Source organism: Chelonoidis abingdonii, chromosome 17 (genome assembly GCF_003597395.2).
Source record: "Chelonoidis abingdonii isolate Lonesome George chromosome 17, CheloAbing_2.0, whole genome shotgun sequence".
Classification (NCBI taxonomy): Eukaryota; Metazoa; Chordata; order Testudines; family Testudinidae; genus Chelonoidis; species Chelonoidis abingdonii.
Window position 1 is genome coordinate 14,729,921 of NC_133785.1, and position 16,761 is coordinate 14,746,681.

The 16,761-nt window shown below is 37.1% G+C and overlaps 1 protein-coding gene across 5 annotated transcripts in view; it reads right to left on the reverse strand.

Moving 5' to 3' along the window:
- The window catches only part of ERC2 (ELKS/RAB6-interacting/CAST family member 2), a 903,595-nt gene that overhangs the window by 373,599 nt on the left and 513,235 nt on the right, over window positions 1–16,761 (reverse strand). For all 5 annotated transcript variants that reach the window (XM_075073080.1, XM_075073079.1, XM_075073078.1 and 2 more), the window contains one exon: window positions 9,271–9,431. In XM_075073080.1, coding sequence (XP_074929181.1) covers window positions 9,271–9,431 — 161 coding nt within the window. The remainder of the gene's footprint in view (window positions 1–9,270; window positions 9,432–16,761) is intronic.

Sequence of the window (16,761 nt, forward strand, 5' to 3'; positions counted from 1 at the left end):
AGGTCTACCCCACCAAAAAACAAAAACAACAAAAACCCTTTCCCTTTGAAGGGCAGGCAGAGAGAGAGCTGAGCAACTTCAGAGATCAGCCTCCTGCCTGAGACTGGACTCTAGTAACAATTGCAGCTGCCTCTTCCTTGCTTTGCAGATCAGCTCAGTCATTGATTAGTGGGAGAAAAGTGTTCAGCTCTGCTGCAATATGCAGCAGCCTCAGATTTTCTCTCTCCCCCCACTCCGCATCTTTTTGTTCTCTTCTGCCCTCCCCCTTCCTTTCATTTCAGGTGAGGCTGAAAGTTTGGTGGGAAATAAAACCTGGGAGTGTTCCCCTTGTCCCCGTAAAATTGCAAACATGACATACAAAGGTGCTGCCAAAAGCACAAAGAAAACATACTGAAAAACAGGGAGAAGTAATGTTTTATTTCCTGTTCTCTTTCAGTTATAATAACCACAAGTGTTCCTATGACAATGGAAGTGATTATAAGTTGATGGTATCAACCACTCATTGGACACTCTTATGAAAAAATGAGCAGATATTGTGCATAGCACATCACAGTGTTCTGCCTGTGCTATTCAACGTGGGGAAGGATCATTTGATTAGGGACCCCAAAGTATCGTCCCTTTACGGTACAATCTGGCCCATTCTAAAGGGCGAAATAGTTCTTCAAAAATATTTTTTTCCTGAGTATCAGGATTAAGTCATCTCTAGCTGGACTGCCTTAGCTGTACCTATAGGGTACCTACCTCTACACTGCAGCTGGGAGTTGCTTCTCAGTGCAGACAGACAGACATGCAGGAGATCTGCTCAAGCTAGCGTGCTAAAAATAGTAATGCAGTCAGGATCGAAGAGGTGGCATCTTGGGTGAATCGCCTGGGTAATCCCATCTAGCCTCCCTAGGTACATACACAGCTAACCCAACCCATCACCTCTGTCATCCTGGTTAAACTGCTATTTTTAGAACCATAGCTCAAATAGAGTTAGTGTGTGTCTGTCTACCTGTGCTGGGAAGCACACTCCCAGCTACAGTGTAGACATACCCATTGTGATGGTATGCACTATCAGAGGCAACGAAATTACCCAACTTTCTTTTCAAATTGCTGGCAGGAATTTTGTCCCAGGTTTACTCATAGTCCCCTCCAATACATCAATGGACTGACCAGAAGCTTAAAAGAAAAATTCAATGTATAATATTAACGTCTCAAAAAGTATGGATGCACTGATCTTCAAGTCAAAACAGTGACGCTCAGTTTCTGTATAATGTGTGGAACTGAACCTGTGAACACTACCATTACCAAGAGTAGTGCTTACCACCCTCATTTTCATTGACTTGATTAGAACCACAAAGGAGTCAGTTTTTGAGATCCTAATTTTAATCACAGCATTTTGCAAGAAGTCAATTCACAGATTTGTTTTTAAAGCAAAAATATCAGTCAGTTTAGCTGTTAAGGAATTTTGTTAATGTTTAATGGTTGCAGCTTGGAATTTTTATATATAGAATTAAAAATGGAACAGAAAGTGTGCCAATTATCACTCTGCCATCTTACTTTGTGTGATATATCCATTCCCCCACTCTTCATCTGTCTTCATCTTTATAGACTGTGAGCTCTTCAGGGCAAGAATAGTATCTTCCTCAGTGTAAGATAATACTGACACTGTTAGGAAAATAATAGCGACCCTATCTACACATTGAAACCCACTCCACATGAGGAAATAAATAAAGAATTAAAGGAAGGTAATATAATTAATGCGAGGATTTATGGAAAATAGAGTCTGTCAAACTAACTTGATTCTTTTCTGATGTGATTACAAGTTTGGCTGATAAAGGTAATACAGTGGATGTAATATATTTAGATTTCTGCAAGACATGTGACTAGGGTGACCAGATGTTCCGATTTTAGAGAGACAGTGCTGATTTTTGGCTCTTTTTTTTTTTTTTATATAGGCTCCTATTACCCCCTATCCCCATCCCAATTTTTCACATTTGCTGTCTGGTCACCCCACATGTGACTTGGTACCACATGAATATTTGTTTAAAAAACTAGAAAGAAAGAAAATTACCATGTCACACATTAAATGGATAAATGCAAATGTATACATCTAGGAATAAAGAATGTAGACCATAGTTACATGATGAGGGACTCTATCCTAGGAATCTGTGACTTTGAGAAAGATTTTGGGATTATGGTGGATAATCAGTTAAACGTGAGCTCCCTATGAGACACTGCGGCCAAAATAGATAATGTGATTCTTGAATGCACAAACAGGGGGATCTTGAATAGGAGTAGAGAAATTATTTTATTTCTATATTTGGCACCAGTGAGACTTCTACTGGAACAGTGTGTTCAGTTTTGGAGTACACAATTCAAGAAGGATGTTAATAAATTAGAGAGGGTTCAGAAAAGAGCATGATAATGATTAAAAGATTAGAAATGCCTTATAGTGATAGACTTGAGATGCTCAATCTATTTAGTTAACACAGAGAAGGTTGAGGTGTTTGAATTACAGCCTATAAGTACCTACCTGGGGAATAAATATTTAATAATGGGGTCTTCAATCTAAGAGATAAATGTATAAGGTGATCCAATGACTGGAAGTTGAAGTTAGATAAATTCAGAATGAAAACAAAAAGTGTAAATTTCTCGCAGTGAGAGTAATTAACCATTGGAACAACACACTAACGGATATGGTGGATTCTCCATCACCGATAATTTTTAAATCAATATTGGAAGTTTTTCTGAAAAAATTGTTCTAGGAATTATTCTGTGGAAGTTCTACAGCCTGTGTCTACAGGAGGTCAGATTCGTTGATCAGAATGATCCCTTCTGGCCTTGAAATCTATGAAGATGAAGGAAACTTTTCAAGGTAAGCATTGAGTTTCCATAAGATTTTTAGTTTTCCACTCATTAGGTATAAGGAAAGGATTCAGCCCTAGTATGTATTTTTAAATAGCAGAGTCTAATTTCAAGACATTTGAAACATTTTAAGAGACAGTAAATAATTTCTGAAATCTATATTAAATTATTGACATTATGCAATACAGAAACTTTTGAAAAAATAGTATATTTTACATAATAATTAGCTCAGTGATTTTATTATGCTTAGAAGGCACTGGTTATAAACCATGCAGAAAGCATTAGGACTAAATAGGCAAAATAATGGATTTGAACATATGGTATATTCTGAAGTTAACATGTATGCATTACTCCCATTAATGTCAGTATGAATTATTTGTGCACACTGAGAAAAAAACATGCACCATAACAAAAATATTTTCTCCAGAAATTATATCATTATTTATTGTCAATAACATGCAACTCTTGCACCAAACTTTAATACTGTAGAATTCTTAAAAAAATAAATCTCATCTTTTCACATATTAACCTCAAGCAAAGAATATAAGGAGATGTTTATCTCATTCCATTGAACTTCCTCATCTTTGAAGGGTACTTATCTAATGAGTGGAGCTCTCTCTCAGAGTCTAGATCAAAAAGCCCAATTAGATAATGGACTGGATCAGGGGTCGGCAACCTTTCAGAAGTGGTGCTGAGTCTTCATTTATTTACTCTAATTTAAGGTTTCGCGTGCCGGTAATATATTTTAACGTTTTTAGAAGATCTCTTTCTATAAGTCTATAATATATAATTAAACTATTGTATGTAAAGTAAATAAGGTTTTTAACATTTTTAAGAAACTTCATTTAAAATTAAATTAAAATGCAGAGCCCCCCAGACCGGTGGTCAGGATGCAGGCAGTGTGAGTGCCACTGAAAATCAGCTTGTGTGCTGCCTTCGTCACGCGTGCCATAGGTTGCCTACCCCTGCACTAGATTAAGTTGCTACCTGGTTTTATTCTAAACTTCTTTAAATAACTTAGTATACATGGAAACTTGTAATGATAACTGAAAAATTTGTCTACAACTGACAAATGATTATACCCAGTGAATGAAGATGGATCTTGGCAATGTCAACCAGATGGGTTTAGAATTGAGAGCTATGTTTGGAACTTTAACATAATATAAGCATAGGAAATCATCATGAAAGATCTTAAGTACACACTTCATGCCTGTAAGCCAGCAGTCACAAATTGTACCTACTCAGCATTAAATAATAAAATGGTAAATATCAGTTATACAGCTATGGTCTGGTCTACTAATTAAATTAATACATTATCAGAGAAAAAGCAGATGAATAAACACTATGCTAGAACTGTCAGTATTCTGTCATCAGCTGTATGGATCTAATTTGATTCACGATTCGATTATTAGAATATAATGTATATTCATAAAAATAATTAAACGCCATGCAGTTTTGAAATGCTCTTTCATTATGTTCCTCTTTCTGTAAGCAAGTATATAAAATCAAACTCCTTTGACCCATGTTTGTGAAGTATTCTTATTAGACTATTCAGTAAGTATATTATACAATGTACTTCAGATTTTATTAAATCAAAATATTTTCCTTTACATTTATATATATAAAGATGTAAATTCACATTATAAATTATACATCTTATATGTTCTGAAACAATATTTAGCATTAATATAGCTCTTTTATCCACAGAACTCAAAGCGTGATTTTTTACATGTATATATTTTTCATGTTTTCTAAACTTTTTATTAAGGCAAAGTTACAATAACATTTTTTTAAAAAGTAGCTTTAATGCAATAAAAAGACTGTAGCAACAAGCACTTAAAAATAACAACATTAAGAAGTTGAAGTGCAGGTCTCCACTAAAAAGAGCCTTTGGAAAAAAGTTCTCATTAATGTGTGCCTTATTGCTTTCCATGTCATATCAGCTCTATTTACTATCTCCTGGTTCTGCAAAATCATCTTGGATTCTGACAGTCATGATAAATTCTTTCCATATAACACATCATCACAGGTGATAGAGGTTATGCTGACCAAAGCACAGATACACCCATACAGACCTACTGTATTAAAATTATATCATCAGATAATCCCATTCAAATTTAAGGATTTTCCCAAACATTAACTCAGCCTTATATCACGTCTCACATAGTGGTATTTTATGGTATACTGCAAAACAATAATAAATTGACATCTATTTTATTTACCAAGGAAAGTAGGCCCAATCCTATTCCTCCCTAAATCATTAGCAAAATTCACATTGATTGCAATAGGACTGGATCCCTGTGATAGGCTCGAGGGAAGTCCCACATGTCTAGAGAGAAGAGACTTCACAAAAGGCTCAGGTTTAAACTCCAAACCTCTCTCTGGAGTTTTTAAAAATAGATGGAGTTACAACTGCTTAAAACTGGAGTAATGAAGTAGTGAATCAAGTGGCCAAACTGCAAGAGAAGATGACAGTTAGGAAACCCTCTGCTGCTTATGAATACAGCCCTACCAAATTCATGGTCCATTTTGGTCAATTTCACAGTCATAGTATTTTAAAAATTGTAAATTTCATAATTTCAGCTATTTAAATCTGAAATTTCACAGTGTTGCAACTGTAGAGGTCCTGACCCAAAAAGGATTTTTGAGGGGGTCACAAGGTTACCGTGGCAGGGGTTTGAGGTATTGCTACCCTGACTTCTGCGCAGACGCTGGCGGCAGTTCTGTCTTCAGAGCTAGGCAGCTGAAGAGTGATGTGGCTGCTGGCCACGAGTCCAGTTCTGAAGGCAGAGCCACTGACAGCAACAGCACAGAAGTCCGGATGGCATGGTATGGTATTGCCACCCTTACCTCTGCACTGCTGCCTGGAGAGCTAGGCCCTCAGCCAGCAGCCACCACTGCTGCCCAGCTCTGAAAGCAGCAGCGCAGAAGTAAGGGTGGCATGGTATCGTAGATCCACCCTTAATTCTGCACTGCTGCTGTCTGGGCACTGCCTTCAGAACTGGGTGCCTGACCACCAGCTGCTGCCCTCTGGCCACCCAGCTCTGAAGGCAGTAGAGAAGTAAAGGTGGCAATACTGCAACCCCCCTAAAATAACTTTGTGACCCCCTTGCAACTCCCTTCTGGGTCAGGACCCCCAATTTGAGAAATGCTGGTCTCCCCCGTGAAATCTCTGTAGTATAAGACCAGCATTTCATGGTCACACAAAAGACCAGATTTCATGGTCCATGATGCGTTTTTCATGACCGTGAATTTGGTAGAGCCCTACCTATGAGGTATTCTTAATTTACGTATAATAAAACACCTAAACCAAGAAAAATTACTTGTTTTGTTTTTTTAATGTGGAGGATTTATTTTTGAAGAAATTCTGGTTAATATTTCAGGGATAAACATTGATTTAAAAAAAATGTATGTACAAAATTGCTTTTCTTAAAGATAGAAGCACCAGTTGAGGGTCAAACAAAGATACATACATGCATTCACAAGTCTAGAAAAATTATAAACCAAGTGTCATAAATAGATCAAAAAAGTTAATAGCACAGAAGTACTTTGTGTCTCTTTGACTGTAAAGGGTTAACAAGTTCAGTAGCCTGGCTGTCACCTGACCAGAGTACCAATCAGGCGCCAGGATGCTTTCAAATCTTGAGGGAGGGAAGTTTCTGTGTGTGCTGTTAGTTTTTGGTTGTTGTTCACTCTGTGGGCTCAGAGGAACCAGACGAGCAGCCAGGTTTCTCTCCAATCTCCCTGATACAGGTTCTTATAGATTCAAAATAGTGAGTACTAGATAGATAAAGTGAGTTAGGCTTATGTTTGTTCTCTTTATCTGCAAATGTGCATTTGGCTGGAAAAAGTTTAATTGTGCATTTGGCTGAAAGAAGTTCAAATTTGTATTTTTTGCTGAAAGGATTTTAATTTGTACTTGAATACTTAGGCTGGAGGGTATTCCCAGTGTCTATATCCTAAAAGACTCTGTACCTATTCCCATTTTAAATTAAAAAGATAATTTTTTGCTATTTTTCTCTCCTTTAATTAAAAGTCTTCTTGTTTAAGATCTGATTGTGTTTTTTATTCTGGTGAGATCCCAGGGATCTGGGTCTGGAATCCACCAGGGAATTGGTTGGGGAGAAGAGGGAACGAGGAGAGAAAGGCTAATTCTCTCTGTAATCCAGTTGATTACTGTCTTCTCAGGGAGAGTTGATCTGGAGGGGGAAGAGCAGCGAGGGAGGAAGGTGACATTTTCTCATCTGTTTAGATGATTCAAGGAGTTTGAATCACAACAGTGATCTTCCAGGGGCCCAGGGAGGGAAACCTGGGAGAGGCAATGGTTGGGGAAAGGGTTTTCTTCCTTTGTGTTAGATTCACAGAGGGTCTGGGGTCTTGGGGGTCCCCGGGCAAGGTTTTGGGGGGACCAGAGTGTACCAGGCACTGGAATTCCTGGTTGGTGGCAGCGCTACGGGTTCTAAGCTGGTGATTAAGCTTAGAGGAATACATGCTGGTACCCCATCTCTGGGACGCTAAGGTTCAGAGTGGGGATTGTACCATGACACCAAGACATTAAAAGGCAACAATGTAAAAAATAAATAAAGTGGCTGTTAAAAATAATTATCAAAACCTAAAGAACAAACGACACTGACAACTATGCAAATGAAAAAAAGTAAAAACAGTATCTTATCCATCACAAATACTTATTTCCTTAATTAGGAAATTTGTGCTACAAGATATTGTCATCACAGCATTAGTGGCTCTGACAGCCACTAATTTGTCTACTCCTATATCCCATTCTCGTCTTTGACACCTTTCTAACTCTGGGCTAGGACAACTGAGTCTTCTACCCACTATCAGGTCCTTTATCCATTAAGCTAGGTAACCCATTTCTGTACAAAAGATGCACTCCAAACATGTGCCTCCAATACCCATGAGAGTCTGTACAGCAACCCAAATATCCCACAGCAATAGTCAGAACTTCCCTTACAACAATTGATATTTGTGGTCAGCCATACCAAAAATGCATCCTTTCCATTAAGGCAGGATCTTATCACTTACTTAATACAATCGACTAGAGTAAACAATATTATTCAGTCAAGACAGATGAACATTTGAAATTGTATTGGCACTAAGCCTCTGATTCAATTGCAGCTGAATCAGCAGCTAACAACTATCTATATGAAAGAAAGCTATAATAAAACAGCAAAGTAAATAAAAACTGCTTATGACTGCATTTGGTTCTCTATTTGTTCACTAAACAATAGTATCATCAATAAGGAACCATGCATATTTCCACTTTTTAATATAGACCAGAGGTGAAAACTCTCATTGACTTCACTGGGGCTATGATTGCATCCAGATATTTATAATCAACTTACATATTATTTGATATCTCTTTTTCAGTTTGACATATGCAGAATTAAACCATATGTATACATGTATATGCATTGTATGGTGTATTTAGAGCAACAATATTAAATTATTTCTTTATCAAATGGACTTACCTTTTTTTATAACTATATGGACATCTGCCCTGTACAGTAAGAAAACTAAGGAAAGCTGAAAGTTAGAAATGGCCTGTTTATTTTACTTTTAATTTTACAATATATTTCATGTTCTTTGAATTTCCTGTCCATAATCATCACTACATAATTACCAGACTGGTCAAGTCACAACAAGGTCATTCTTCTCTAGCAAGCCATCAATTCAAAGAGAGTATCACAGCCTTAATGCATTATAATTACACATATTTTCCTTTATTGTGGGAAGGAAGTTAAATTTAAATTATAGGCCTCTGCAACCTTTTTAGTTTCTTAAGCTTAAGACAGAGATAGAGTTATATGCTGATATTTTTGTGTCATTTCAACTTAATAAGCTTTACAACATCTATATAAAATTGACCTTTCCTTTCCCTCTCATTTGACACTCTAACAGGAAATCCAACATGGAGCTTTTTTCAGGATTCTTACTGAAAGATGTGACCACATCCTAGTTTTAGCGTAATTCAGTGGACAAATTTGCTTTGTGCCACAAGTGAACCCTTTTCACATCAGAATAAGGCAGAACATTATGGAAACTTAAAACACTGATAATGAATGGAGACAGATTCATATTAAAATATCTCAGAAGTCTCAACTTAAGTTAAACTGTACTGATACTGTAATAGTATCTAACACTACAAGGCAAATGGAAGTTATAACAAAACACTTTTTCAAGAATTCTACCTGTGTGTGTTGCTGACTTCCCGATAAATACTACTTTCATAATCCAAGGATATTTTATTATATTTCTTCATTTTAGAGGGAACCTAACTCACATACATTTCTTAAGAGGTCCTGAGTTTCAGACAGTTTAAATATGAATAGAGTACATATAGAGTAGGAAAAAAATTGAAATTGCAATGCTTCTAGTATTAAGAGGAGTAAATGTACTTACTTCATTTCTAATATTTCTTCAAGCTGTTTTCTCCGCTCTATTCTGAGGTTAGTCAGATGTGCTTCTTTCTCAGCCAGAGACTGCTGTGTTGAGGCAAGACGGGCTTTGGTAGCATCCAATTCTTGTCTGGTCTTTTCCAGTGCATTCATCAGTTCTTCTAACTAAAAAGCATAGATTGTTTAAGTTCCATATTCTTCATAGCAAATAATATTTTATAAACACAGAAAAATCATAGTAGGGCTGAATATAAGTGGAAGCATCCTTCAAATCCGTTCCAACTTTTTACCGGTTAAAAAAAAAAACCAGTTCTTAAACATCAGGAAATGATCGAGTTTCCAAGAATCCATCTAGTCACCAATAACATTTATACAAACCACTGAACTAACGTACATTACCAAAAGCCCTTCAACCTGTGCCATTGCCATAAATACTTCCTACACCATTTAGTCTATGGAACTCATTATGGACCTGTGTTAGTAACTCTACAGTTCAGGCTCTAACAGCACTTCCATTATAAACTGATTTTGACACCACACACAATTTTCACCAAAAACAGCTCCTTTCAGATTTACATTTTATTTGACAACTGGTGAGAACCTCTGATGAGTGTATGGAGCATGTGGAATAGGGGAAAAGCTAAGGTTCTTACATTTGAACATCTATTTTTTTAATTCATGGAATATATTCTCAACCTCTGCTCCGTCTTAGCAATTTTTCAAGAGATTTCCCAATAAATATGAAATGCATTCATAGGGAATTGCTTACTGCAGGGATTTAAAAAAACCCACCCTACTTTAAAAAATAGCAATTTAGAAAAAAGTGTAGGCTGTGTTATAAAAGTGATACAATATTATTTAAAGAATAAAACTCAACCTCTGAAGAAAGGAAAATATATATTACACTTGCCTGGCAGCAGCAGGACTGTCTTGTGGGTGGATCATTACATTTACAGAATTGTTATGTCTATATGACATGGTCACTGCTAAAAAAGCACATTAACTCCAGCATGGCTTCCCCTTACCTTTGGCACAGAAACTCAGCAAAGTTAATGAATGAGATAAGACTGGAGACGGCAGGTCAATCAGACTTGATGTTATCCACAGGTCCCAATTTTGCACGTGTGTGAACAGAGAATCAGGCTTCCAGTACATACAGGTTAAATGCAATGGTCCTAACTTGGGGTTTTCTCTTTGAATATTTTGTCAAAGTAAAACCATTTTGTATTTGTTATATGCACCTCCTATAAACACATGAGGAATAAAATACTTGAAAAGTAAGATTGGTCACTACAGTTATTTTGTTTCTCTTTTCTTTCTTTCTGCCTACTTGCAATCTGCTAAAAATATAGTAGCCACTGTAGTAATCACCACATCACTAACTACAGACTGTGGTATACTTTGGGGTATAATGTGAAGTTTTATAAAGAGTTTTATGTGAACAATAGGTGGTAGATATCCCCAAGACCCTATGATTATATTTTTAGAGAAATTGTGACACGCTTCCTGTTTTGTTTTCTTACCCACCCACTTCCGTCACCAAAAAATTAAAATTATATACATTAACCAACAGCAGAGGAAAATATTAGATGCATTACATCAGACTAGCCAGAAAGTGATAGGGGAGGGAGCCAACTGGAATATACCCAATCTGACTGCCTTTTTTTTTTTTTTTCTGTGCTACCATGTTGTTGATACTATGGAAGTCAAGCAAAAGTTTGCTTTTGCTGGTGTACAGAAGAAGTCTGACAGAATTCAGCTATGGTCATATAATCAGCCTGTCTACAGAGAAAAAAAAATGTTTTCCCCAAGTTCATTTTTAATTACTGCTTGTCTCTATGTTGTTATCTAAATCCTACTACTATGCAATCAGCACATATGAATCATACACTCTTTTTTTCAAGTTGAGCAAATATTGTGTTGCTTGTCTCCCACGTAACAGCTTTGTGAAGCAGAATGAACACTATTATATGAATCAAACAATAGTAATCAGACTCAAACATTATTTGAAAACTTATATAGTACTTAACCCCTTTACCATAAGTACTGTGCAGCCATTCTCTATTGACATTCCACTGAAGTTGATGGGATATTAGAATGTGCCCGGTACATTCAACTAGGATATACCTAGAATTGTCCGGTTCTACTGAAAGGACACTTGGTACGGATTTAATCAGGATGCAACTTTATTATTAGATGTCTGGGACTACCTGGCAGATAAAAGTGTACAGTACAGGCAACTCCATGTTCATTCAATCCACACTGCTACTCTTCCTCTGGCAAGACCGGAAACGTCCCTCCTGCTTAAGGTGCAGTGCGGGTATTAGCAACAACAATAAATTGGTTAATATCTTTCAATATCTTTCCACCCTGCACCTCAAAGAGTAAAACTGGTGAAATATAGGTATAAATGAAACAACAAAGAGAAATTATATGAACCTGCGACTAGTTCTCTGTAGGCGCAGAGTTACACTGATGCAGAGCCACTTGCATGGTGAGGACTTTACATTATTTCGAAAATAGCTATTACTGCCTTTCCACAGTGACTATCTCCTAGAAAAGTTACACTTGCGAAAATACATATTGAAAAATAGAGAAGATCTGCACTGTGACCTACAGAAAAAAAGAAGTGAAAAAAAGGAAAACTAAGGATGAACACAAGCAAGGGGGGCGTTACTTGCAATAATTTATATTTTTGATCATATAATGTCAATATATTACCATAAAAATACAAATAGGGTTTAACTTTCTACATATTCATATACAAAGGAACATATCTTGTCCCACAAGAAGTCTAACTATATATAAAACTTAACTTAATATTTTCTTGTTTTAATAGGATTATTCCAAAATCTCATCCTTAAATTTCTGCAAGCCCTGAATGCAGTTTTAGCTACTCAATTCACATTAATAATAAGTGCCATGTAATTAACTCCCCAATCTATTACTTAAAGTCAGTTGCATCTGTTAATAGTAACATCTGTAAGGATCCAGCCGTACAAACTGATTCAAATGCATGGACCCATATTTCACAACAGTGACATCTATGTCAATGGCACTCTGGAGGTGTGGACCTGTATGAAGTACAAGACCCTAAACTGGAATAAGAGCATCACATCTAAAGTTTTAAAATTTACTTTTTCCTTCTTCTGAAGCATTAGCCAGATTTGTCCTACTGTGTATTGATAGACACCACAGCTCACATCAAGTTTCCCATCAATCAAATCATTTGAGAATATTTTTAAAGCATGTAAAGCAATCATCTTCCAACTATTAATGTGCTGACATTTTTATTTATTTACTTTTTACTTTATTTTAGAGAATAAAAAAGTCAAGTATATTTGTAAAAATATCTACACATAGAAGTGATGAGATTTTAAAGGTAGAGAGAATTTTTTTTTAAAAAGGTGAATAAAAAAAACTGTTTAAGACCACAAATCATTAGCATGTGTAGACTCAAAAGCTATACATGCATTTACATTTTAACACAATATTTGCAAATCAGTTCCTCCTTCACTTTTCTGCCAAAACTTAAGTTCAGTGTTCTGTTTCCCTACCTACTTATCTCACTAATACCTAAAGCAGCACCAGAATTTGATTGGCAGGCAGGCTGGTATCAGAGACGTGCAGGACTAGATGGGACCTCCAGAGGTCTTCTAGCCCTGCACTCAAGGCAGAACTAAGTATTATCTAAACCATCCCGGGCAGGTGTTTGTCTAACCTACTCTTAAAAATCTCCAATGACACAGATTCCACAACCTTCCTAGGCAATTTATTTCAGTGCTTAACTACCCAGATAGTTAGGAATTTTATTCCTAATGTTCAACCTAAATCTCCCTTGCTGCAATTTAATCCTATTGTTTCTTGTCCTATCTTCATAGGCTAAGGAGAACAATTTTTCTCCCTCCTCCTTGTAACAGTCATTTATGTATTTGAAAATTGTTATCAGGTCAGGTCACTGCCCCTACATATACATTAAATATACACATTCACATTATATTATAATGTACAGTATCAGACAACATTAACTATAGGCAATGTTGCCAGCTATACCTGTAATATATTTACAGTTCTAGAAAGGGAGAAAGATCAACCATAAGCCCATATCCTAACAACAGAATCTAGTCACATCCCTGACAGGTTAACATGATAAAAGATCATGATATGGGAGAGAACTAATCTATCACCATTTAATCCTAGTATTAGAGCTGCGCAAAATCCCCAGTATTTGGTTTTAAGCTGAATATCAGCTTTCTGAATTTTGCCAAATATCCCTTTCTTTTGCTGTTCCGATCCCCGCTGAGAGGAAGAAAGGGAGCATTGGGGATTTTTTTTCCTTCCCTCTCCCCAGAAGGTAGAAAAGTGAAAACAGATTGCTGTACTCTACTCCCAGTGGAGGAGAAGTGAGACCAGCACTAATACTATCCTGTCCCTCACAGGAGTTCTTCAGTTTCTCTATTGTCCATGGAAGGTAGCTGAGGGATCAGTTTATAGTTGGTCAAACAGTGGCTTTATGTGTTTTTCACACACCTCAATAAAGTATAAGAGAAAGTTTGCACTGAAGGACATATTCAATAACTTCCTAACTTTCTTCATCCGGCTTTTAGAATGGATCCACTTTCCTTCCATAGTGAAGTGTCTATTCTCATTGACTTTAAGGTCAGAAGGGACCATTATGATCATCTAGTCTGACCTCCTGCACAATGCAGGTCACAGAATCTCACCCACCCACTCCTGTAGCAAACCCCTAACCTATGTCTGAGTTATTGAAGTCCTCAAATTGTGGTTTGAAGACCTCAAGCTGCAGAGAATCCTCCAGCAAGTGACCCGTACCCATGCTCCAGAGGAAGGCGAAAAACCTCCAGGGCCTCTGCCAATCTGCCCTGGAGAAAAATTCCTTCTCAACCCCAAATATATCAGTTAAACCCTGAGCATGTGGGAAGAACTCACCAGCCAGGACCCAGCGAAAGATATTCTCCGTTAGTAACTCAGAATCCCCACCCCATACTAAATCCCATCATAGACCACTTGGGGGCATACTTAACCTGCTAATAATCAAAAGATCAATTGCCAAATTAATTGCCAAAAGCTATCCCATTATACCATCCCCTCCATAAACTTATCAGCTTAGTCTTGAAGCCAGATATGTCTTTTGCCCCCACTACTCCCCTTGGAAGGCTGTTCCAGAACTTCACTCCTCTAATGGTTAGAAACCATCTAATTTCAAGTCTAAACTTCCTAGTGCCCAGTTTATACCCATTTGTTCTTGTGTCCACATTGGTACTAAACTTAAATAATTCCTCTCCCTCCCTAATATTTCTCCCTCTGATATATTTATAAAAAGCAATCATATCCCCCCTCAACCTTCTTTTGGTTAGGCTAAACAAGCCAAGCTCTTTCAGTCTCCTTTTATAAGATAGCTTTTCATTCCTCGGATCATCCTAGTAGCCCTTCTCTGTACCTGTTCCAGTTCTGCCAGTCCATCTATGTACAGTGATAGGATATTCTATATACAAAATCACAAGAAGAATTTCTCTCAAAGTCACTATTGCTCATCAGTAATCTAATCCAAAATTCAAGCAGTATTGTAAAGTATTTTAATTATCTGCTGATGGCAAGTAATGATAATCTTATTCTTCTAATTACCCTTATTATGTGGGTTTTTTACCCTTCTCTCTAGTCTACCTCACATCTCTTCATAATTACTGCCTTACAGTGACACCTATTGGAAAAGGTTGAACTAGTAACATCCAGAAGCTCCCTCATAGCTGTTGGCTAGATGTTGTAATTACTAAGTAAAGGTTTATTTAATCTTAACCATTGGAAGAATTTATTTTGGGGAATCTCATAGAATTTTGGGCTCAGTCTTTTAAGATGAAAACCTGAACATCCCGAATCCATTACTAGCACCTTTTTAAAATTTCACCAGTTTCCTTAGTATAATAATATAATAAATGAGCTATTAAAAACAGTACATTTTTTCAACCCAGAAAGCTTAACCAAATGTCAGCATTTTGAGGATCTCACTTTGACTAAATACGTTTATTCTCAATGTCTGAACTGAAGTTCATCATTTCTGGATGGCAGAAAAACAACAAGCGAAGCTACTGTGCACATAACTCTCATTCTTAGTTTTCAATATGTTTTAAACAATCCTCTCTCCCTCCAAGTCCAATTAACACAGTTTCAAACCGGGACACAAAAAGAAAGAGAAGTGAATGTGCAAAAAATATACATCTGAGTAACCAGATTCTGTTAAACTAAACAGGGTTAGAGTTCAAATGAATGACAGTTTGTTAAAAATGCCCTTGGGTATTCTTAATTCCAGATTGGATTCGGCTCAACGCAACTCATGCTAACATAATACAGCTCCAGTGAGTGGGAAAAAGGAGGGAGGAAAAGAGGAATCACATGTTTTTACAGATCAAGTAGGACATATTTTTGCGAGATGACGAAGAACTGGCAATCTTCCAACAATCAGGACTAATATTATTAGTAATATTATCTTAAAAGGTTTGGCACTTCATTTTAACAATAGTGATAAATACATGAGTTTTGGATTTCCCTTACTGATTTTTTTTCACATACCAGTATGCACAGCGATCATACTAATTTAAAATGTAATATTTTGTTAGCCTATTTAAACCATTTATGAATTTTACATACTAAAATACATGTTGCAATATTGCACTACTGCTCATGTACAATTATCTTAGTTACCACTGTTATCTAAATACAACAATATTAGAACTAGCGAGAAGAGATTATCAAGAAAGCTACAAAAAATAACAGATTTTCTGTTGTATTTGTTCAACTGAGAATCAACTAGTTTAGAAGTTGTTTCAGGTTTCTTGGAAAGTTACTTTTCTTCACATCAACTGGGAGCAGTTCTCATTCTTTTGAGTTCAAACTATACGCTGTGTAGACATCAATAATCTGCAGTTCTGTGCATATGGAATTGATAGGAGCTAGACAGACCCTTCCAGTGCAAAAACATGGGACTGGCCAAGGGGAAAGATTCCATAAGGTTCTTGTCATGTAGCAACTACCAAATGGTTCTACCTTTGGGTTGGGAAGGCAAAGTTTGACCCCCTGCAGAGCCAGGCCCACACCAAATCACACAGCTGGGGGAGGAGTGGGAGGCCAGGGCTTTTCACACACAGAGGCCTCTCGTAGTGTAGTGATGGGAATTCCCCCTGACCACAGCTGTCCCCACAGTCTCACTTAAATGGGGGTTTCCCTACTCCAGGGAGCAGATGCAGGCAAGATAATACAGACCCAGCCCTAAACTCTACAGGACCTATGAGGGAACACTGTGTTACCATTCAGCTTTTTTCCACCCAACAGAGGACTGCATGCTCTTTGTCCACAGCCCATCTGGGTCCTTCCATCTTCCTCCTGAAAGGCTCCCAAACCAAGAAGAATCATTCCCAAGGTTTTGGGAAGGTGCTGGTGGATATGGTGCTGTGGAAGTGGCTGACCCTGACCCTTTCTG